General features: G+C 46.7%; 1 protein-coding gene across 1 annotated transcript; it reads right to left on the reverse strand.

Moving 5' to 3' along the window:
• Positions 1-9,255: 9,255 nt before the first annotated feature.
• Positions 9,256-21,752, reverse strand: MYOZ3 (myozenin 3). Its single transcript, XM_027606419.2, has 7 exons — positions 21,631-21,752; positions 20,094-20,155; positions 14,157-14,311; positions 13,166-13,234; positions 12,928-13,063; positions 12,339-12,501; positions 9,256-9,424 (listed from the first exon to the last, which is right to left on the reverse strand). The coding sequence occupies exons 1-7, from the start codon at positions 21,645-21,647 to the stop codon at positions 9,256-9,258; spliced, it is 771 nt and encodes a 256-aa protein (XP_027462220.2). The 5' UTR covers positions 21,648-21,752.
• Between the last annotated feature and the right edge of the window lie 722 nt (positions 21,753-22,474).

Below are 22,474 nucleotides of genomic sequence, written 5' to 3' on the forward strand. Positions count from 1 at the left end.
ATTCCAGAAAAATTTCCCCTCTTCTCCCCAGTCAATACCCACCGCCCCCCACCAATCTCCAGAGGCAACTACTGTTCTGATTTTTTCACCATAGCCTAGTTTTACTTATTTTAGAACTTTATATAAATGGAATCATGCATTGTGGACTCTTTGTATTTGACCTCTTTCCAACAACATGATGTTTTGAAGGATCATCCATGATGTTGTGTATAATTCCTTTTTTTTGTTGAGTAGCATTCCATGATATTACACCATCACTTACCTATCAACTTTTGCTATCATGATTTGAAGCTGCTATGGATATCCTTGTACACATTTTTTTGTGAATATATGTTTTTATTTCTCTTGAATAAATAGAGTGGAATTCCTGGATCACAGGGCTGGTGCCTGTTTAAGTTTTAAAAGAAACCGTTGGACCTTTTCCCAAAGTGGTGGTACCCTTTTACATTCCTACCAACAAGAGTTCCATTTGCTCTACAACATCACCAACATTTGATGTAAAAAGAATTTCTGGTGGGTGTATCGTAGTAGTTCATTGTGGTTTCAGTTTGCATTCCATTTTGACAAATAAGTTCAGCACCTTTTCAAGTAGTTGTTGGTTGTTTATATCTCTTCTTTTATGAAGTGTCTTTTCAACTATGTTGGCCATTTTTATTGGCTGTCTTTTTTTAAACTAGTTATAGGAGTTTAAAAGATATATATATATATATCTCCTAGATATTAGTCTTCTGTCAGATATATGTTTGCAAATACTTCCTTCGAATCTGCCTATTAACTTTCCTAATGCACAGATGATGACCAATTTTCCTGATGGTCAGAGATTTCTCATTTAATGAAGTCCAGTTTATTGTCCAGCATACCAAAATTTGTATCAGTTTGCCAAGGCTGCTGTAACAAGTATCATAAACTGGATGCTTAACCAACAGAAATGTAGTGTCTCCTCTTTCTGGAGGTTAGATATCCAAGATCAAGGTGTTGGCAGGGTTGATTTCTTTTTAAGGCTATGAGAATGTGTTCCAAGACCCTCTCCTAGCTTCTGGTGTTTGCCGGCAAGCTTTGGCATTCCTTGGCTTATAGAAATATCACCCCCGTATCTGCCTTTGTTTCCATGTGGTGTTCTCCCTGTGTATATGTCTCTGTTTCCAAATTTCCCCTTTTATATCACGACACCAGTCAGATTGGATACAAGCTTATCCCAATGACTTCATTTCTTGTTTGTTGAAAAGATATTCCTTTGTTAGGTCTTTTGCATTTCCATATATATTTTAAAATCTGTCTGTCAATGTCTACAAAAACACAGGACTATGACTGGGATTGCGTTGGACTTGTAGATCAGTTTGAGAAGAACTGACATCTTGACACTACTGAGTGGTCCAGTTTATGAGCATGGTATATGTCTCCATTGCACCAAGTCTTCTGTAATTTCTCTCAGCAGTATTTTATCCTTTCAGTATACAGGTCTTGCATGACATTTGTTAACTATTACTGAGAATTTTGTGATTTGTTCCTATTGTAAATGGAATTTTTTAAAAATGTACTTTCTAATTGTTGCAGCTAATATATAAAAATATAATGATTTTTGTGTATCCACACTGTATCCTGTGACCTTGCGAATTTCACTCAGTTTTTCTAGTCCTTGCTTTATAGATTCTAGCAATAATACCATCTGCAGATAGAGACTATTTTACTTATTCATTCTCAATCTTTATGCCTTTTATTTCTTTTTCTTGCCTTGCTGAACTGGCTGGGACCTTGAATAATATATTAAACAGAACTGGTGAGAGTGGACATCTTTGTCTTGTTCCCAGTCTTGGGGGGGATACCTTCAGTATTTTAGCATTAAGTAGGATATTAGCTATAGATTTTTTCTTTTTGTAGCTGCCTTTTATCAGACTGAAGAAGCTACCTTCCAAATTCTCTCAGAATTTTCACCATAAAATGATGTTGAAGTTTGTCAGCACTTTTTTGACCTCAGATGGTTTTCTCTTTCACTATGTTAATGTGGCGAATTACATTGATTGATTTTTTTTTAAGTTTTTATTTAAATTCTACTTAGTTAACATATAGTGTAATATTGATTTCTGGAGTAGAATTCAGAGATTTGTCACTTATAACACCCAGTGCTCATCACAAGTGCCCTCCTTAATACCCATCACCCATCTAGCCCCTCCCCCATCCACCTTCCACCAGCAGCCCTCAGTTTGTTAAGAGTCTATAGTAGAGTCTCTTATGGTTTGCTTCCCTCTCTTTTTTTTTCCCCCTTCCCCTATGTTCATCTGTTTTGTGTCTTAAATTCCACATATGAGTGAAATCATGTGGTATTTGTCTTTCTATGATACACTGATTTTTGAATGTCAAAGCAACCTTGCATTTCTGGGATAAGCCTAACTTAGTCATAATTTATTTCTTTTTAAAATTTTTGTATTTTGTTTTTTCCACTCTTATTGAGATATAATTGGCACATAGCATAGAATTAGCTTAAGGTGTACAATGTGATTTGATACTTGTATGTATAGCAAAATAATTACAAAATAACTAGTTCACATCCATCATCTCACATAGTTACATTTTTCTCTTGTGATGAGAACTTTTAAGATCTATTCTCTTAACAACTTTCAAATATGTCATACAGTATTGTTGACTATAATCACCATGCTGTACATTAAGTCCCTAGAACTTACTTATCTTACAGCAAGAAATTTGTGCCTTTTGACCACCTTCATTTGAAGCCCTATCACCCAACACAGTTATAATGTATTTTATATATGTATTTATACATCATATATCTTTATATTTATGAATTATATATATATCACTTGGTTTTTTGTGTTTATGTTCATGAGAAGTATTGATCTTGAATTTTCTGTAACGTCTTTGTCAGGTTTCTTCTGGCTTTATCAAATATCTTTGGAAATGTTACCTCTTCCTCTATATTCTGAAAGAGTTTGTGTAACATTGCTATTATTTTTTTCTTAAATATTTGATACAATTCACTGGTGAAGCCATCTGGGCCTGGAGTTTTCTTTGTGGGGATTGTTTTTTCTTTAGTTTTAAAACTTTATTTTGGAATAACTTGAGATTTACAAAAAAGTTGCACAGATGTACAGAGAGTTGTTACTGTTCACCCAGCTTTCCCTAATGTTAACATCTTACGTAGCTATGGTATTTTTGTCAAAACTAAGGAATTAACATTCATATAATACTATTCATTAAACGAAGTCTTTATTTGAATTTCGCCATTTTTTCCCCTTCTGATATCCCTTTTCTGTTCCAGAACCCAACACAGTCTACCACATTACCAATGAGTACTGGTAAGCTATTTTGTAGACTGTCTCTCAACTTGAATTTGTCTGATGTTTTCTCATGATTAGCCTGGGATTATGGATTTGGGGGAAAATATCTCAAGGGGCAGTGCCCTTCTTATCATGTTATGTCAGGGATCTGAATATCATTGATGATGTTAACCTTGATCCCTTGATGTCTTCCACGTTTCTCCTTCATAAATTTACTGTTTTTCCCTTCCTATGTTCTATTTTTTGGAAGCAAGTCAGTAAGGCCAATCTATAATCAATAGGATGGGAATTACATTTCATCTCCTGAAGAGGAAGTTTCTACATAATTTGGAAGTCTTTTGTGAGGAAGAAAGAAGGTTTGTCTTTTCTCCCCCATTTATTTTTTGTTCAATGATTTATTTACATCACTATGAATTCATGGATACTTACTTTATTCTTTGAGTTATAATCTTTTATTCTGTAGATTGTCTTGATCTTACACTGTTGGTGGGAATGCAAGCTGGTGCAGCCACTCTGGTAAACAGTATGGAGGTTCCTCAAGATGTTAAAAATAGAGCTACCCTATGACCCAGGAATTGCACTACTAGGTATTTACCCCAGAGATACAGATGTAGTGAAAAGAAGGGGCACATGCACCCCAATGTTCATAGCAGCAATGTCTGCAACAGCCAAACTGTGGAGGGAGCCGAGATGCCCTTCACCAGATGAATGGATAAAGAAGATGGGGTCCATACATACAATGGAATATTACTCAGCCATCAGAAAGGATGAATACCCACCTTTTACATCAACATGGATGGGACTGGAGGAGATTATGCTAAGTGAAATAAGTCAAGCAGAGAAAGTCCATTATCATATGGTTTCACTTATCTGTGGAACATGAGGAATAACGTGGAGGACATTAGGAGAAGGAAGGGAAAAATGAAGGGGGGAAATCGCAGGGGGAGACGAACCATGAGAGACTCTGGACTCTGGGAACCAAACTGAGAGTTACAGAAAGGAGGGGGGTGGGGGGATGGGGTAACCGGGTGATGGGAATTAAGGAGGGCACGTGTTGTGATGAGCACTTGGTGTTATACGCAACTAATGAATCGTTGAACACTACATCAAAAACTAATGATGTACTTACTATATGTTGACTAATTGAACATAATAAAAAAAAAGGATCCTTTGATGCATAAAAGTTTTAAATTTTGTGTGTTCATTTTATGAAGTGTTTCATAGTAGTTGAAAATAATGAGTATTCTCTAACTTGGTGGTGCAAGATTCCACATTTTCCTTTTATTGTACAAATTTCCTATATCCTTACGCTGTCTGATGACTGATCAGTAATTCAAAGAACTGTGTTAAATCTTCCACAATGACTATGGGCTTATCATTATGCAAGGATCCTCTTTATCACAATAATGCTTTTTGCCAGGAAGTCTCCTTGTCTGATGTTAATATAACTAGATCACATTTCTTCTGGACAACATCTATATCCTTTTCCGTTTCTTTTTTTTTTTTTTTAAAGATTTTATTTATTTATTTGACAGGGAGAGACACAGCGAGAGAGGGAACACAAGCGGGGGGAGTGGGAGAGGGAGAAGCAGGCCTCCTGCGGAGCAGGGAGCCCGATGCGGGGCTTGATCCCAGGACCTGGAATCATGACCTGAGCCGAAGGCAGACGCCCAACGACTGAGCCACCCAGGCGCCCCTCCTCTTCTGTTTCTTTAGTTTGCCTCCATGTCATATTTTTAGGAGTACTATTTGTGAAAGGCATAGAGCTGGAATTACTTTCTACCCAAACCATGAGTATCTTTAAATTGGTGAGTTGTATACATTTACATTTATTATGATAACTGATATATTTAAATGCATTTATACTTTAATTCATGTCCCTTTAATTGCTTCTTTTTCATCCTTCCTGACATTTACATTTATTATGATAACTGATATATTTAAATGTATTTATACTTTAATTCATGTCCCTTTAATTGCTTCTTTTTCATCCTTCCTGCTGTCTATTGAATTGATTGATCTCTGTGCTCACCATTGCTTCTTAGATTCTATACTTTTTTTCCGGATCCTTCCTAAAGCATGTTCTTTTGTTCTTTCAGGGGTTAGTGGGAAATTCTCCTATTACTTATTTGTCTGAAAATGAGTTTATTTTGCTCTCACTTCTTGAAGATATTTTTCTATTATTGCTGTCATTGTAAGTATCCTTCTTTTGTAGATAATCTAGCTTTTTCATCTGGGTAATTTGTAGGTAATTTAAGTTTTCTTGAAATTTCTCTGCGACTTTGGAGTTCTGCAATTTCAATACAGTGTTGTTTTTTTTTTAAGATTTTATTTGAGAGAGAGAGAAAGACAATGCAAGTGCTTGACAAGTGGGGGAGGTGCAGAGGGAGGGGGGAGAGGGAGGCGCAGACTCCCTGCTGAGCAGGGAGCCCTCAGGGCTTGATCCCAAGACCCTGAGATTGTGATCTGAGCTGAAGGCTGATGCTCAACCGCTCAACCAGCTGAGCCACTGAGGCGCCACTCAATACAGTGGTTCTTAAGTGTAGATTTAATATCCCTTCTCATGACAGGGTGAGGATGGTGTGAATTTATGTCTTTTATCAAATCTGGAGAAAACCCAGTCATTGTAAAGCATTTTCTGGAATTCCTATCAGTACTGTCAGACCCTTCCATTTCATTCTCCATGTCTTTTTAATCTCTCTCTCATACTCTCTGTCTCTTCCCCTCTCTGTGAAACATTATGGGCACTTCTAGTTCACTAATTCTTTCATCAGGTACATCTGATCTATTACTGATTTGTCCATTCACTTTTTGAAAGAAGGGATTGTTTTGGTAAAATATAACACATGCACAGAACAAGTGCATAAAATACGGATGTACAACTAAATTTAATATTCTAGAGTGAACACTCATGTAACAGTCACCCGAATCCAGCAATGGAAATTGTCCTGCTTTCCCCAGAAGCCTTTTATCCCTTCCCCAGAAGCATTTTATTCCTCCCAAAGTTAACCCCATCCCGACTTTCATATGAACACTTCCTCGCAACAGCATACATTCGTGTTTGTATCCGCCTTCCTTTGCTTGCCGATTTGTGTCTGCGCCCACGCCCAAGGAACCCAGCTCCTCTCCACTCATCCCTGCCATAGCTCATGTCCACTTTCCCAGTGTCCTGGCTGGTCTCAGTCCTTTTCATTTCCATATCGCCCGATGATTTCATTTAGGTAAGGAACAGAACAGGCAAAAGCATAGAATTTTCTATGAACAGGCAAAGAATAGGATTTTATATGAAGGGCTCACTAGGCCCACAAATTACACGAAAAGTTAATGGCCTGCTTTTTCAGGATCCAAATTTTACTTATTGTTGAATAAAGATGCAAAATACAAAATAGTACATACGGTATGATCCCATTAAACAAAGACATATTTTTGCCCCTATGCACCTTTCCACACTACATATTTATCTAGTCAAATAATTCTAGAATTCTAGAAGGTCCAAACTGTTACCCATGGTTACCTCCAGTATGTGGGGATGAGGCAGAATGCAGGAGGCTGGGAAGGTCTATGAGCATGGGAGATACTATGAGCATGGGAGATGGGCCAATCTTTCCACATTTTACTTATTTATTTAGATAATAAGCATTCTTTTTTTTTTTTTTTTTTAACAACATCAGTGAAAGTCACATCATCAGAAGAAAGAATGTGGATTCGCTTTCGGGTGCAGTAGGCCCTCCTCTCCTGTAGCTGGGGGCGGCCATCACTGTCCAGAACACAGCAGCGCCAAGCCAAGGTAGTCCAGATCCTCTCTTCTATGTGTCAGACACTTTCACGGTTGGTTTTCAGCTCATGCAGACATGGCTTTCAATAGCAGCGCCCCAATTCAAGACAACACATCAATGGCAGGCAAGTCTAATAGGCTGCTGGCCCCTCAAGATGGTGTGGGGTGCAGTGAAAGTCCAGAACAAAAGGAAAATGTAACCACTATCCCACGCACCCTGGGAACTAGCTGGATTTCTCACCTTCTCATGTCCCCAAGAGAGGGAGTCAGGGAGGAGGCAGAGGGAGGTAATTCCATGTCCATGTCCACAGGGAGCCCTACAGTAATCAGAGGCTCTCCTTCCAGCTTAAGCTTTGCTGACCCCAATGACACCTTGCAGCCAGCTTCTCAAGAACAAGAACGTCTCTTCCAATCAAGAGCAGTAGTAGCTGCATGAAATCTAATGACTGAGGGCTTCTTAAGTATGTGTCCATCACTGTGCTCACAACAGCCCTATCCAGGAGCTTCCAGCCTTGTCCTCATCTTACAGGTGTAGAGACAAAAAAATGACTTGCTCAAGTTCACACAGCCAGTAGTAGCTGTTAGAGCCCAACCCATCCATTCTGACTTCCCAACCTGCACTTTTCACCTCTGAGCCTGAAGGCAGGACACCATGCTTAGATGGTTCCAGAGTGAGTGGGCATTGGCCTGGCCACCCAGTGCAGTGAAAAGGGACAGCCAGTGGAATTAGACATTCTCATTTTGGCTCTGTCCCTGGATAAGCCACTTCCTTTGAGCCTGGATATCCACATCTGTAAAATGGGACAATACCTTTCCCTCAGGGTTGAACTGAAAATAAGAAATAGGCTATGTGGAGAATCTACTAGCAGCCCAAGCACTGAGGCACCCGATAAAAAGCAGCCACCACCACCATTATTGTCATTGTCCTCCTCATGACCAGTTGAACTAAGAGGCATTCCTTGCTCTCCTTTTCCTAGTGAGAGGAATACAGCCTTGAATAGCCGTGGTGGAGACTAGGACGAGATTTACCCTGAGGCTCACACAGGATGGTGAGCGGAAGGAGAAAAGAAAGAAGGGGGCCTTACAGGTACCCCACATTGCCCCTGACCTGACGAAGGTGCACAGAGGGGTGCCCCTTCGTTCCATCCCCATGGCCATCTCCCTAGTCTAGACCTTGTTCCCTGCCAGGATTCCTGGCTTCTGGACTTAGTCCTTGCCACTCTGTCCCCCACATAGCAAGATCCGTCACTCCCCAGCTTAAAAACTGCCCCCATCTCCTTAGTAAAGCCCCCCCAGTGCTGGCCCTCACTCACCCCTCTAGCACAGCCCCCTCCTTTTTCCAGAACACACCTCCTCCTGTGCACAATTCCACACTTTGCACATGCTGGTCCACTTGGCAGGAACGCCCTCCCCATCACTCCCTCTGCCCTTGATGGCTCTCAGTCCTCCTCTGGGGTCCCACCCAAAGTCTCTGAGAAGCTTCCTGGAATCCCACCCCAGCCCCAAGGTTAGGGACCCCCTCTTCTGCCTCAAGCCCCCTTTCTTCCTCTGTTGTCAGTCAGTGTGCTGTAGGGAAAAGGAACATGATTTCCTGCTTTCAAATCTGTCTTCCCTCCTGTCCTCTCTTCCTCTAGGCCAGGGCCTGGGCATATTCGCCACACACTCTCCCTGGGGCTGGCAGGGTGTCTAGCACACAGTAGCTACTTAGCAAATGTTTAGAGCTGCATCTCAATAAAAGGAAAAACTTTCTAATTATCAGAGTTATCCATAGGTAAATGGGCTGCTGTGAGCTCCCTGTCAGGGGAGTGTAAGCTAGAGTCCACAGCAGGGAGGAGTGGAGGCATGGATGTGAATTCACTGGTGGCTTGGATGTCTAAAGACGCAAACCATGAACAAGTTTCATTGGAATCACCTCGGAGTGTTGGTTACTAATAGAAATTCCCCAACTCAGGAGATCTGAATACTACAAGTTTGGGGCAGGCCAGAAATCTGTATACAAAACATCATCCCCAGGAAATTTTGAAACACCCCATTTGGGGACTACTGAACTTTGTGGCCTTTGAGGCCATTTGCAGTAAGGTTTTGTGTGTGAAGACCCTTCATAAACTGTGAAGTGCTGTCCAGAAGTCTTGCCTCCAAGATGTTACCTGAACACCAAGACAGGGGAACTGAATATTCAGGCTGGGGCTACAGCTCCTCGGACTCTGGGAGGTTGCGGACCCAGCCCTGGGCCACTCTGTTGAAGCTGGGTCTGAGACGAAGGAGTTCCAAACCACTGATGAGCTCCGGGACAGAGGGGGTGCCTGCCCTGGGAATGGTCTCTCCGACCAGGGGTCCTCCAAAGGGCACCGGGGTCCTGGAGATAGAAGAGCAGCAGGAGAGGTGGGCTGTGTGGGAGAGCACTGGATGGCAGAGCAGTGACATGCGGGTCACCATGTAGGGCCCCCTCCCTGCCTCCCTCTGGGCCTCAGTTTCCCCACCTATACAGCAAGGCTTTGTATTATCTTTAACAGGTTTCTTCAGTTCTGCCCATCCCCCGATCTGCCTCTTGTGGGGATGGCTTGTTGCTTGGGAATAGGAATGAAATTTTCGAAGCTAGAATTGGCTTATCCTAGGCAAAACTCTAGGTTCCCCTTAAGTAAGCTCCAGAAGGCAGTGGAGCTGGAATGGGGTTTTTCCTTGCTCTGCTCATCTCCCCTCAGAACAATATACCCGCAGGCCGGAGAGGGAAGAGAGGGTTAGAAAGAGCACCGAGAATCAGGAAATGCAAATGATAACAGAGACATGCCACTTCTCACCTGTAAAACTGGTGAGAAGAAATAATTTGATAGTGGGGCAAAGTTGGTGAGATGGTGGGGCAGTTTCACTCAGATACTGCTGGTTGGAGGGTAAATTTTGCTGCTACCTTGGACAACTTGCATGATCTTTTTAATTTAAAAATGTGAACCAGCAGTTGCACCCGTAAGCATAGGGCTTAGGGGAGCACGTGCACGCACACACAAAGACATGGGTATGAGCAATGAGGTCACAAACCAGAAACAGCTCAGATGTCCATTAGCAGAGACCCAGACAAGACAGATGTACTGTATTCGCATGGTGGAATACCATACAGCCGCTTAAAGGGAATGAAAAGATCTGTGTACAGTAAGTAGGATAGATTTCAAAAGTTTCAAAAGGCAAGCAAGTTACAGAATGAGATACAAAGTATCAAAACGCACACATACACCCCAAACAATGCATCCACTATAGGACTGGAGTTGCTGGGAGAAAATGATCTGAAAACATACACACCAACATGACCAGTGTTACCTTTGGGAATTTGGGAAGGGAACTGGGATTGGAGGATGCTGAACAAAGGGCTCTCTCTATTTGTAGTTGTTTGTGTATGTGTGTGTGTGTGTGTGTGTGTGTGTGTGTAAGAGAATATGTTATTTTTAAACTTTTTTATCTTAAGAAAACTTAAAAAGCATTGCTCATGTAGTGTTTTCCTCGAAGCCTGGGAGCAGTGGGAATGAGGGAGTGCTTGCCCCTGGGGTAGAAAGGCAGGCCTCGGGCCAGGGCCTGGGCTCCAGCCAGGAGAATGGGTCTGCCTGGACCACCCCAGCTGTGGCGGCAACAGCCAGGCCCTGTGGGAATAGGCTAGGCAGTTTCCAAGCTGCACAGGCCTCACGATCCAGCCCTTGACTGGAAGCCCAGAGCCCTGGATCCTTAACACAGCTTGGCCACTAACACTGCTGCTCAGCCCCGCTGCGGCATCAGTTGGCTCTTGGGTCTCAAAGGGGGCCTGGGCTCAGGGCCCCCTAAAGCCCTCCTCCTGTTGGTGGGAATGTGCTTCGTCCTGTCCTGGCTGCAGCGTGAGATGGATGGGGCCAGCCTGGAAGCCAGCGCTCAGGACTGAATGTCTGCCGAGGGTCCGAACTAGATGGGCAGGTAGGGGCTGAGGGCCCCAGGAGCAGAGAGAGCACGGTCTGGCCTGGCAGAAACCCCAGAATGCCTGCCAATGGCTCGTGGCTCCTGTGGTGCCTGTTGGGCACAGTTCTTCCCGTCGGGGCCCTCCCTGGCTATCAGCTGTGTGAGGGAGGTCACCTCTCTTCTGAGCAGTCTCTTCTCAGGGCTGATCGCCCCCGGCTGTCAGACAGTCTCGCATGTGGTCTGAGCAGGTGCCAGAAGAGCTGGACCATGGCCTCCTCCTGTGGACCCTCCTCTTTCTCACTTAATGCCGCCCAGGCCAGAGGAGCATTTTTCAGAAATAGCATCAGCCCGAGGAAGCCAACTGCAGTTGAAATGCATCCCCTAGCCTAAGGCCTCCCTCCAGCGCCAGGCTCCTGTCTTGACGCCTATGATTTGTCTTTGGGCCCCTGGGGCAGAACACTAAATTTATCCCTTTCCAGTTTTCTCTGTTAGCTTTTCCAACCATTATTTCAGCCTGCAGCTAATACTAGTACCAATACTATTACTAATAGCTACTGTATACTGAGAGCTTATTACTTACTAGAAACTTGGCCTATGGCTTCTCATGCCATCCTCACAACAGTCTTACAAAGTAGATACTGTAATAGTCTCATTTTACAGATGGGGAAATAGAGGCTCAGAGAGGTTAAGTCACTTGCCCAAGGTCACACAGCGAAGTGAGGAGTCTCAGTGTAAGCCCACATTGAGGCCGCATGCTCTAAATAGTACAAGCCACTCCTCTGCGTCTCTCAAACATCTGGCGTCCAATGTTTCACTGCCACTCCGCACTGTGATACACCTCAAAGCCATCTCTAGGCCTCTTCCAGACCTTTGAGCAAAGTGAGGAAAAGGCTGAGCTGATCTAGGACAAGTGAGGTTGGGGCCCCACCCAGGGAGGAACGTGCATCAAAGGGATGGCACACAGCAGGGAGGAAACAAGAAACCGGACTCTGGAGTCAGACAAATGCAGACTTGGATCCCACACCTGCTGCTTCCTTGCTTTGTGACTTTGGGCAGGTTGTTGATGTTCCTGAGTGGGTCCCTTCACTGGCAGAATAGGAAAAACTGCAGCACCTCCCTGCCCTGTTGTGTGGAGAAACCAATAAGATGTGTGGCACATTCACCCATTCACTCCCTTTGCATTTCTTGAGCACCTACTATGTGCCGAGGCAAGAGTTCTCTTGAGTTCTAGCTAGAGCTCCGTCGATGTGAAAGTGCTCAGATAGAGCTTGGCCTGTGGAAGGGCTCAGGAACTGCCGCCACAGGCACCTGCGCACCCTAGCCATCTCTCCCCAAGCTGCCCCCCGCCCTGGCCTTACTTGTTGAAATTTCGATACTGGGCAACGCTGGGGGTGTGACTTCTGCCATCCCTCTGGTAGTACCGGTAGCTGATGAACTCCTGCCAAGGACAGCGGTAGCCCTTGGGGATGGCTGTGTGGTTGAACTTCTCTGGCGGGACACCCTTCAGTGGCTCGGCATAGCCTGGGGACGGAGCAGGGCTCATGGGGGGCAGGCAGATGGGGGGCAGCTGGGTTCTTTTCTCCCTCAGCTCCCACTCCTGCCCACCCCACAGACATGGTTGGGTGAGGGAAGCCTGGAGCCGGGATGGGGGGTGGGATATAACGCAAGAGTTGTTCCAGCAAAGGGGACCGATCCTTCCCCATCCCTGGAAGCAAGGAGGACTAGAGCAGGGGAACCGCGAGTTGGGGCACAGACTGGCTCAGTGTGTGATCTTGGGTGCATTGCTGCACCTCTCTGGGCTTGTGTTAGGTCTGTGGAGGGGCGTGGGGGATGGGGGAGGTAGACTAGACACTCTCTGGGCGCTGGTTCCTGCCCCACAGTGGAGCACCGCATGGGCTCTGGTCCCCCAGCCCCAGCCCCAGTACCAGGACCCAGGGAGGCACTCACCCGGTGCCAGGGCGCTGGGGCTGCGGGCACACTCTGCGGGGAAGGCTGCAGACTGGGCGTCCTCGGGGCCCTGGGATGAGGCTGGGAAGATGTGGAGCTCAGAGCGGCAGTTCTGCCCCTCAGGGCCGTTGGCAACCTGGGCACAGGGGCGGGTGCTCAGAGGCCATGGACTGCCACACAGAGCTGCCTGGCCCCTTCCCCCAGCTTCCCCTCTTGTTGGGGCTCCCTGCATACTCACCGTCCCCAGCTCCACTGTTCCTGTCACCTTCGATCCTGTTACCTTCCCCTTGGCACTTCCATCCACGATCTGTGGGGGCAAATAGACCACAGGGAGGCTCAGTGCAGCAAGGGGCCAGGGTTCTTCTTCCACCAAAAAAGGGGTGTGTGTAATCTTAGTGCCCACATCCCAGGGATATTGGGGGGATGAATTAATAGCATAGGGTGCTAATCCCAGTGCCTGGAACAGAGAAATGCTCTCTGTATGTTAGTTGCTATTCTAATATTGACCTTGGGCAGATGACCATCCCAAGTCTCAGTTTCCTTATCCATAAAATGGGAGTAGTGTTGATAATTTCTAGCTTATAGGGCTCTGTGAGCATTAAATGAGATGATACACATGAAGTGCTTGGCTAGCAAAGGTAGGTGTTTTGTTGTCTTTACTATTCTGCATTCTGCCACATCATCCCCTCTCAGTCACCCCCTGTTTAGTCCAGATATTGAGTGGAGTATGAGTGGAATGACCCCGAGTTCATTCCAAGTAACTGAAACTGCCTGCTGACTTTTTGAAGCCTGAGGATAAGCCATTCTTGTCTCTACCAGAAAACCGTTTTCTGGCCTTTTCGTTCTTCTAGGGGCAAGAAGAGAAGGAGTTTTGTGTTTTCTCACTTAGGTCAAGCTCAATGTCTAATCTAAATCCTGCTCACTGCAAAGTCAGCCCAGAGCACTTTTTGTAGGAGCCAGAATCCCTTCACCTACAGCTCGCGATGCCCATTCCACTTTCTCTTTTATATCTGGGGAGAGATGCCTAAAGAGATACCACTTTTCTAGGATCACAGAGCAAGTCAGGGGCTGAATCTGATGGGAACATGAACATCACAGCCTTTCCGGCTGGAGCTGGAGGGACTCCCCAGGGGCCAGACGTCCTCATCTGGCTCACTGTTTGGTTTTAGGCTAACCACTGGCCCTCTCTGGGCCTCAATTCCCCTATAAGCACAATGGGACTAACTCACCACTCGTGGGCTGGCTGCAAACTCAAAGGTGAATCTCTGCACCCGGCGCTGTCTCTTCTGGAAGAGGAGGGATCCTCTGTTGTTGCGCAGCGAGAGCTCCTCCATCATCAAGTCCTGGGGCACGCTCAGCTTCTTGCCCAGGTCCAGCAAAGGGACTGCCCAGAGAGGCCAGAGTGAGCTCTTACCGCCAAACCCTCAGTGCCCTCGGGGCTGCCAGCCTCTAAGGGTGCTTGCCTCCGAGCACTCTCCAGGGTGTAGGAGAATGCCGCTTTCTCCCCACAGCTGCTGACACTGGGTGTCACCATTCTGTGGGACCTTTCCCTACCTGGTGGGCAGAAATGACACCTCCACCTAATTTGCATGTGTTTGTCACTCAGTGAAATTGAACTCCATTTCAGATGTTCTTTGGCCATTTGTATTTATTCCATGAATTTCCTCTGCAGTTCTTTGCCCGTAGTGGTAGGAGTCGTGAGAAATGGTCAGATTCTAGTTTAATCTTCTAACAGTAAGCCATGGGTGTGAGCTCTGCCACGGGAGGAGGGGAGGTTTTGGGCCTGAGCCACTCTCCTCGTCCCGCAGCCAGTCACTGAGACAGGAAGGGCGGGGCGGTGGGGGGGGGGAGATGGGAAAGATCAGGAGCTCTGTGTCAGACATGTGTTCTTTCCATTTTAAAATAGCCTTTTCTTATTATAAAAATAGCATATATATGTGCACTGAAGGAATTTAGAAAATACAGATATAAGGGGAAAAGAGAAAAATACCATTTCTATCTCCCAGAGGTTGCCACTTTAACACCTTAGTGTATATCCGTTCATATCCTTTTCAAAGACTATATAGTCCTGTATGAGGGACGCCTGGGTGCCTCAGTCGGTTAAGCGTCTGACTCCTGATTTCAGCTCAGGTCGTGGTCTCAGGGTCCTGGGATTGAGCCCCACCTGGGATCCACGCACACCTGCGAGTCTGCTGGAGGATTCTCCCTCTCCCCCTCCCCCTGCTCATGTGCTCGCTCTCTCTCTTCTAAAATTAAATAAATAAATCTTATAAGAAAAAGACTATGTATTCACATAAGAGTTTTCAGCCAAAACGAAGTCATAGTTATACATGGCTTGTAACTTGCTTTTATCAGTTAAAGAGCTCCACCTGTGCAAGTGGACACTTTTGTTTTGTTTTGTTTTGTTTTATTCAACGCCTAATCCATATTCAGGTTCCCCTAACTGCCTGCAGAATTGGGCATATAAGGTTGGAAGAGCCTTGCAGATGTCCAAGTGGAGAAGCGGAGAAGGAGGGAGCCAGATATGGGAGCCTAGTGCTCATGGGAGAAACTGACCTGAGGTGAAAGTTGGGGCATCATGAGCTGACAAATGGTATTTGTTGTTGTTTGATGAAGACCATTACATTTCTTTCTTTTTTCGGAGTTAGGACTCATCGTGATAGCCACATAGAGGGTTTCCAGGGCTGATGGCTGTCCTTAATCGTCTGGAGCCCAACCGTAACCTTTGTGTTTCCCCCACTGGCAAAACACCCACTTTGACACACTTCCCGACAAGGAGAGGCTTTGGGAGGAAGGGGGTGACGGTGGGGTGAGGACACTGGTAGGAAGAGGATACGTGCGGACAGCATGGCCAGAGTCGTCCACCTCTAAAATCGGATACACGGAGGTTCATGTTCCAGCTCTATAAATGGTGTTTAGAGTTGGGAGCCTGGGTAAGATCACCAGGGTTGGGAGGGGGAAAGAGATCCGAAGCCTGAGCCCTGGGCTGGCTGCTGGCATCCAGACCGAGGAGGTGAGGAACCAGCCATGGAGCCTGGCAAGGGGCGCCCCGTGAAGCAGGAGGAAAGCCAGAGTGTGGTGCCCTGGAAACCAAGGGATAACAGCGTTTGGGGGAAGATGGAGTGCTCACGGAGCCGAAAACTGACTATCCTCTTTAGTGTCGGGGCACTGTTATTGGTCATCTTCATAAAAGTAGTTTCTATGGAGTGTTTGGGTGTGAAAACTGTAATGGAAAGTGTTACAAGAAAATGGACAGAGGAGCATTTTAACCACACCTCGAGGAAGCAGTGAACCAAATTGAGAATGTGAGATATTTTATAGGGCAGCTGGCCTGGGTTCTTTAAAGGGGGGAATGACCTGGAAAAAACAAAAACAAAAACAAAAACGATAGGGCAGGGCAGGAGTGGGGCTTACAGATTCAAGGAGATTGAAGAGCCGTGGCCACCAGATAAATAGTGGTCCTTCTTGGAGCCTCATTAACACAAACTAGAAAATTGGAGAAAGTTGACTGTGGGACTGGTCATTAGGTGGTATTAAATCAAAGTTGCTAATTTTGTTCAGTGTGCTACCGTCTTTGTGGCATGTAAGGAAATGTTTTCTTTATTATTCTTGGTGCATCCTGAAGTATGGAGGGGATGAAATGACATGCTCTTTGGGTTTTGCTTTGGACTCCAGGAACGAAAGGAGGGCCGTGAGGATTTGCACTCCCTATTTTTGTGTGTTTGGAAGTGAGCTTAATAAAATGTTAGAGAGAGAGAGGAGGTGAGAAAGTACAGACAACAGCTTTGAGGAGTTGTGCTCCACAGGACCGAGGCAGCAGGAGAATCAAGAGGTGTGTGTTTGTTTTTAAAAGGGAGAAATAAAAGCATGTTTTTTAGCTGATGGGAAATTTTGACAACACAATAGAGAGGGAAGACTGCCTGGAAGAATGTCCTTGAGCGGGACAGAGGGGAGGGGAGGGGAGGGCGTGGACCGGAAGAGGTCATCCTCCACACGGGGAAGGAAAACCGAGAATGCAGACACAGATGCGAGCACAGGGCCAGGTATGGAGGAGGCAGCTGGCAGAGGTGCTGTTTTGGTTCCTTCACTCTCCTCAGGGCAATAGGAAGCAAGGTCATCAGCTGAGAAGGAGGACAGGGGAGGAGGCATCGGGAGTTTGGGGCCAGAGGTTGCCGCCATCGTCTAAGCGAGTCCTATGGGACAGGGAGATGGACGGGGCTGCCAGGCAGCATCAGGGGGCCATGCAGGTGCTGTGACTCATTCCAGTCAATGGAATCCAAACTGGGTTTTAAAAAAGGAGGCTGATGGTTTTTTTAATTCTTTCAGCAAATATAGAGAGAAGACCTCCTACATGTTAGGAATAAAAAGAGATCCATTGTAGGTTAAGAGGGGGAAAAAAGTAAGTTTCAGAAGAATCTGTATTCTAAGATCCCAGTCATTTATTTAAAAAAGTAAGTACTATATGTTTATGCATGCAGTGAAAAAACTGCACGGAGGCATGCCGAATATCAGTAGTGACTATTTATAGGATGTAGGAAGAGGAGGGCTGGAAATTGCACTATTTTTTTTAACAAGAAAGGGTCCTACATACTAAAAGCATGAAAGACTATTTATATCTAAGTACATAATAAAAAGTCCCCTGGCATCATATTATCAAATACTACCAGATGAATTGAGCTCAATATTTAAAAAAAAAAGTTACAGATAAAGTCTATTTGATGAAACAGTTCTATTGCTAGGTATTCATTCTTAGGGAGAAAAGTTGAATAAACATGCCTGAAGACAGACATACAAGGATGTTGATTGCACTGAGGTTTCAGATTGTGAAAACCGGGCATCCGTGTTTTGGGGGCGCTGCCCAGATGCCCTTCATCAGTGGCTCAGGGTCACAACTGCCCCCCTTCTGCAGAGGGCTGCCCTCCTGAGCAGAAGCGTTCATGGCCTCCTCGCTGAAGACAGGGTGAGTTCTGTGGAGCCATTCGTGCTCTGGAGCTCCCACGGGATCAGACCGAACCTGGGCTAACAGCTGAGCCCACATCCTTGCTTAGCGGTTTCCCCTGCCCTATCCTGCTTCCGTCATTTCCCTCTTCCTGAGGGCGTGACCTCAATCAGTCACTTGTGTGAGAATCCTCAGCTCGGCTCCTAATGGTCCAACCTGAGATGAACCTTCCTGACCATCAATACGGTGTGTGCATGTATCAATATACTTAATATTACATGCTGGGGGAGCAGGGGGAGGGGGCGGAGAGGTACATCATACCAGGATGGAAAGAAGTCTGTGGTAGGCTGCTAAGTGGGAAAAAAAAGCAAGCTGAAGAATACAGCGTAGAGTATTTAGCCCACATATATATGTGTTTTTATAAATATGTTTATATATGAACAGAAGATGGATTCACACAAATACGTTAACAGTGGTTATCTCCAGATGGTCCCATTATGAGGAACTTTCACTTTCAAAGTCATTCATGTCTGTTTTGTCTGAATATCTTATAAAAGGGGTGTATTATTTGTACAACTGTGTAGTAAAGCAGCAGCTCTGGAGACAAAGAGATCTGGAGTCCAATCTCAGCTCTACCAACAATTAGCTGTGTGACCACCTAGCTCCTCTGAACCTCGGCTTTCTCGGCAGCGAAACAGGGGCAACAATATCTAACTTAGAGAGTTGTTGTGAGGGTTATATAACATAAAGCACAGAAGCTCTTAGCACAGGATCTGACACCGATTAAGTACATAATAATGGTGTTCGTAGTAGTATTACAGTGGCTGTCTTTTCATGGTAAAACCATGAGGGTTTTTTTTTCTTTCTACTTTTCTTTAGCTTCAAAACTGTCTTGAGTTAATATCCTAGCAATGGCCAACAGTTTATGTGTTTCCAGTTTGGCATAAATGATATGTGCCCACATTTGGGGGACTAATTAATTAATTACTTAGCCAAGGGAAAAGAGAATGCATCGCCTGGTTCTTCTAGTTAGTGCATCAATACCTCACGAAGTTGTATGTTAGCACCCAAAATCATGTATTTAAAAAAAAGAAACTTGACCCCCACAAAAGGCGGCAAGAACACACAAAATAGGTTAGGACCACTCCCATATAAAGTCATACAAGAGGATAAATACTCAGAACCTGCATGGGGCAAAACCTCAGTGGTGTCCTTACGGGACGGTTTGTCAGAGCTTGGGTCACGGTCCATGTGCTCCAGAATTCCCCGGGCACTTGTCTGAAAGGCGCATGTCCGCCCCCCTCTCCAGGTCCACTGAATCCGGATCCTGGGGGTGGAAGCTGGGAATCTGCATTTTTAGCCAACAGCACCTCTCACCATCATTTGCACTATAGGATGAGAGCCCTGACCTAGCTGAATTTGTTTTTAAAATACTTGAAATCCCCATTTCAAGCCTGGGTGGCTCAGTCAGTTAAGCGTCTGCCTTCAGCTCAGGTCATAATCTTGAGGTCCTGGGATTGAGCCCCGCATCGGGCTCCACACTCAGTGGGGAGTCTGCTTCTCCCTCTCCCTCTGTGTGCACACTCGTTCTATCATTCTCTCAAATAAAATCTTTTTTAAAAATTAAAAAAAAAAATACTTGCAATGCTCTGAAGTAGGCCAAATTAATAGACTCCAAAATTATGCTGAGAGTTCTGGAGGTCTTATATGGGGATAAGCGTGTGTTTTAGCTGATTTCTTCGTTGGGTGAGCCTACTTTTAAGTGAAGGGGTCTGAGTCACACTGGGGAGCCTGCTCTGGCCAGCCCCATGCCTGTCCCCACTCTCCCCTGACAATTGTCTCCTGCCACGGGGGCCCCGGGAGACCCACAGTGACAGGAAGCAAGGGCAAGTGTTGGGGGGGGGCTTGGGGCCACAGTTAGGGCTGGAACTGGGACCAGAGCCCTCAGTACTCAATCTGGGGCTGAGGTAAGGACTTAGTGAGGCCAAGGGCCCAGTGTAAGGCATTCAGTCTCAGCATGTGGGGGTGTGGGCATCAGGGCAAGGCCCCTCCCAATGCTTTGGGAAGTGTCCCAGCCCAAGTGGCAGATTCCACAATGCTCCCTCAGGGCTGGCCTGGAACTCACACCTGTTTGCCCAGGCCTCAGGCCAACAGGCCCGAGTGGCTACACTTTGGGACCAGGAAAGGATGGGATCTGAGGACCGTACAAGGGCTGAGTCCACCTTACCTGGTCCAGTGAGGTCCCCCATGGCAGCCATCACTGGCCCCTTCTGCTCCTTAGGGATCATCCTGTGGAAGAGAGATGCCTGCAAATGGCCAGCCCCCCTGCGTCCCTCCCCAGACATCCTCCCCGTCCCTGGTCCACGCAGCCTCAGCTCTGAACTGCCTTGGCCCACCCCAGGCTCAAGGAAGGGCTCTGAGCTGGACAGGGCTTTGGGGTCTCTTTGTACAGAGGAGGAGACTGAGGTCCAGGGAAGGCAAGGGAGGTGCTAGAAGCCACACAAATCTGCTTCCCATGTTGCCAGGGAGGCACTCTTTCTTCAGGGGGCAATCCCCGGGACACGAGGGGTAGGGGGTGGGGGGTCTCAGACGACTGTCATCTGCTGACGCAGATGAACTCTAATCAGGGGCTGAAGGAGGTTGCAGCCAGGGAGAGGAGGGTATGGATGGGTTGTTGGCCTGGCCCACACTGGGGTCTACAAGGCTGATCCTTTCCTTCTGTCTCCAGTACTTGGCTCTGAGGCCGGAGGGCACAGGCTGGTCCAAGGAAGCCGAGAGACCCATCACCCCTTTCCCCATGCCCCATTCCTCAGCTGACTTGCAGGGTGCTCTCCTTCACCCTTCTCTACCTCCCCCTTTATCCCCCCCTCCCCATTTGTACCTCATGGCACTTTCCAGCGATCTTGGAAGAGATTTACAAACAAAATGAGGTCCAGAGCCCCAGAGAATCCCTGTAGGTTCCAAATCCAGGTTCCCTAACTTGGCCCCAGGAGAGAAGGCAGAGCTCTTGAGTCTCCTGACAGACTACCCCTGTGTTTTGCTTCCAGGTTTTCCTTCACTCCTTCCTTTAGAAAAAACAGTCTACCTCCATCTATACCCCACACCCACACGCGGCCCCGCGTCAGTGGGCACTGAGCTGGGCAACCTGGAGTCTAATCCATGTCCTTGACTTCCTCTGTAACTGTGAGCAAGTAGCTCTCCCGCTTTGTGCCTCAATTCCTCTTATGTGTCTCTGTTACATAAGGAGGTTGGGCCAGATCATGGGATCCACAGATGGGTTTCGGGGCATCCACAATCCCCCACCCGGCAAACCGTATCAGATCTGAGCATGTCTGCTCGCATTTGGGATGAGGGCCATGAGTTGACAGAGAATGCTCCAACTGTGACCACTCAGGAGTCCACAATGCATGGGTCTGTTTCTTGACAAACACTCCCCTTACAGACATTTACAGACATTGGGAAGGGCTTTCATCTTATAGACAGGGGCCCTGCTTCCCTCTGCAGCCTAAAGACCTTGAAGTCCTACGCAGAGTCATTACCTCTGCCCACCTTGAATCCCAGCCACCCCTCCCCATTTAACCGAGAGTGACCTAGAGCTTAGAATCTCTCCCATCCCAAATCAGGCACCTGGCTTCCTTGAGGCCCCATGCTCCCCAGACCCTTGGCAGGGCCCTTCCTCTGCTTGGGGGCTGGGGCTCTGGCAGCTGGCTCACCTCCTCTGCCCACACCCCATAGCTCCTCAAGCTCCCCTAGGATCCTGGTACCTGAGTGGCAGGACCATAGTGTGCAGGAGGGAATGTCAGACCCTCAAAATTAACACCTCTGTCGGGAAGCTGAGAGCTGGGTAGTCGTGTAGGTGCTGGTGGTCCTCGGTCCAGTCTGAGCGGGGTGCGTCCTTGCAGCCAGCTCTGGCCTCAGCTGACGAGAAGCAAGAATCTTTCCTGCTTTATCGTGGCTCACAGCCTTATTTCGGGCTGCAACAGGATCCAGGGACAGATGCTAAAAGCACCAGGCCCCAGGGGAGACAGGTGCCCCGGCAGCAGGCCCTTGCAGACAGAAGGGCTTTCACACACACACACACACACACACACACACACACACACACACACCCCAGAGTCACCTGGAAATGCTGAGAGTCAGTTGCCAGTCGCTTGAGCTTGCTAATTGTATCCTTAGTGCCTAGAACGGGGCCTGATAGGAATTCAATAGATATTTGTTGAATGAATGGATGGATGGATGGATGCATGAATCAATGAATTTTCCCCTGATATCCTTGCTTGACTTATTCTTCTTTCCTCTTTTCTTTCCTGCCTTTCTTTCTTCCTTCTGCTCCCTCTCTCCCTCCCTCCCTCCACCTTCTCACACCGTCTGAGTCTCTATGGATGGAAGATAAATAAGGCAGGGCTCTGTCCTCAAGGAACTTAGCCAGGCCCAAGTCAGACCCGTAAATAAGCCTTTGCGATGCATGATGGGAAATACTCTGGGCGTACCCAGGGGAGGGTGCCACCAGCTCTGCCTGGGGGTGGGGTGGGGGATGGGGAAGGCGCTTCCCGGAGGTGACATTTGATCTGGGCCTGGAAGGCTAGTAGGAGTTCAGTGGGCAGAGGG

Source organism: Zalophus californianus, chromosome 5, assembly GCF_009762305.2.
Source record: "Zalophus californianus isolate mZalCal1 chromosome 5, mZalCal1.pri.v2, whole genome shotgun sequence".
Taxonomy (NCBI): Eukaryota; Metazoa; Chordata; class Mammalia; order Carnivora; family Otariidae; genus Zalophus; species Zalophus californianus.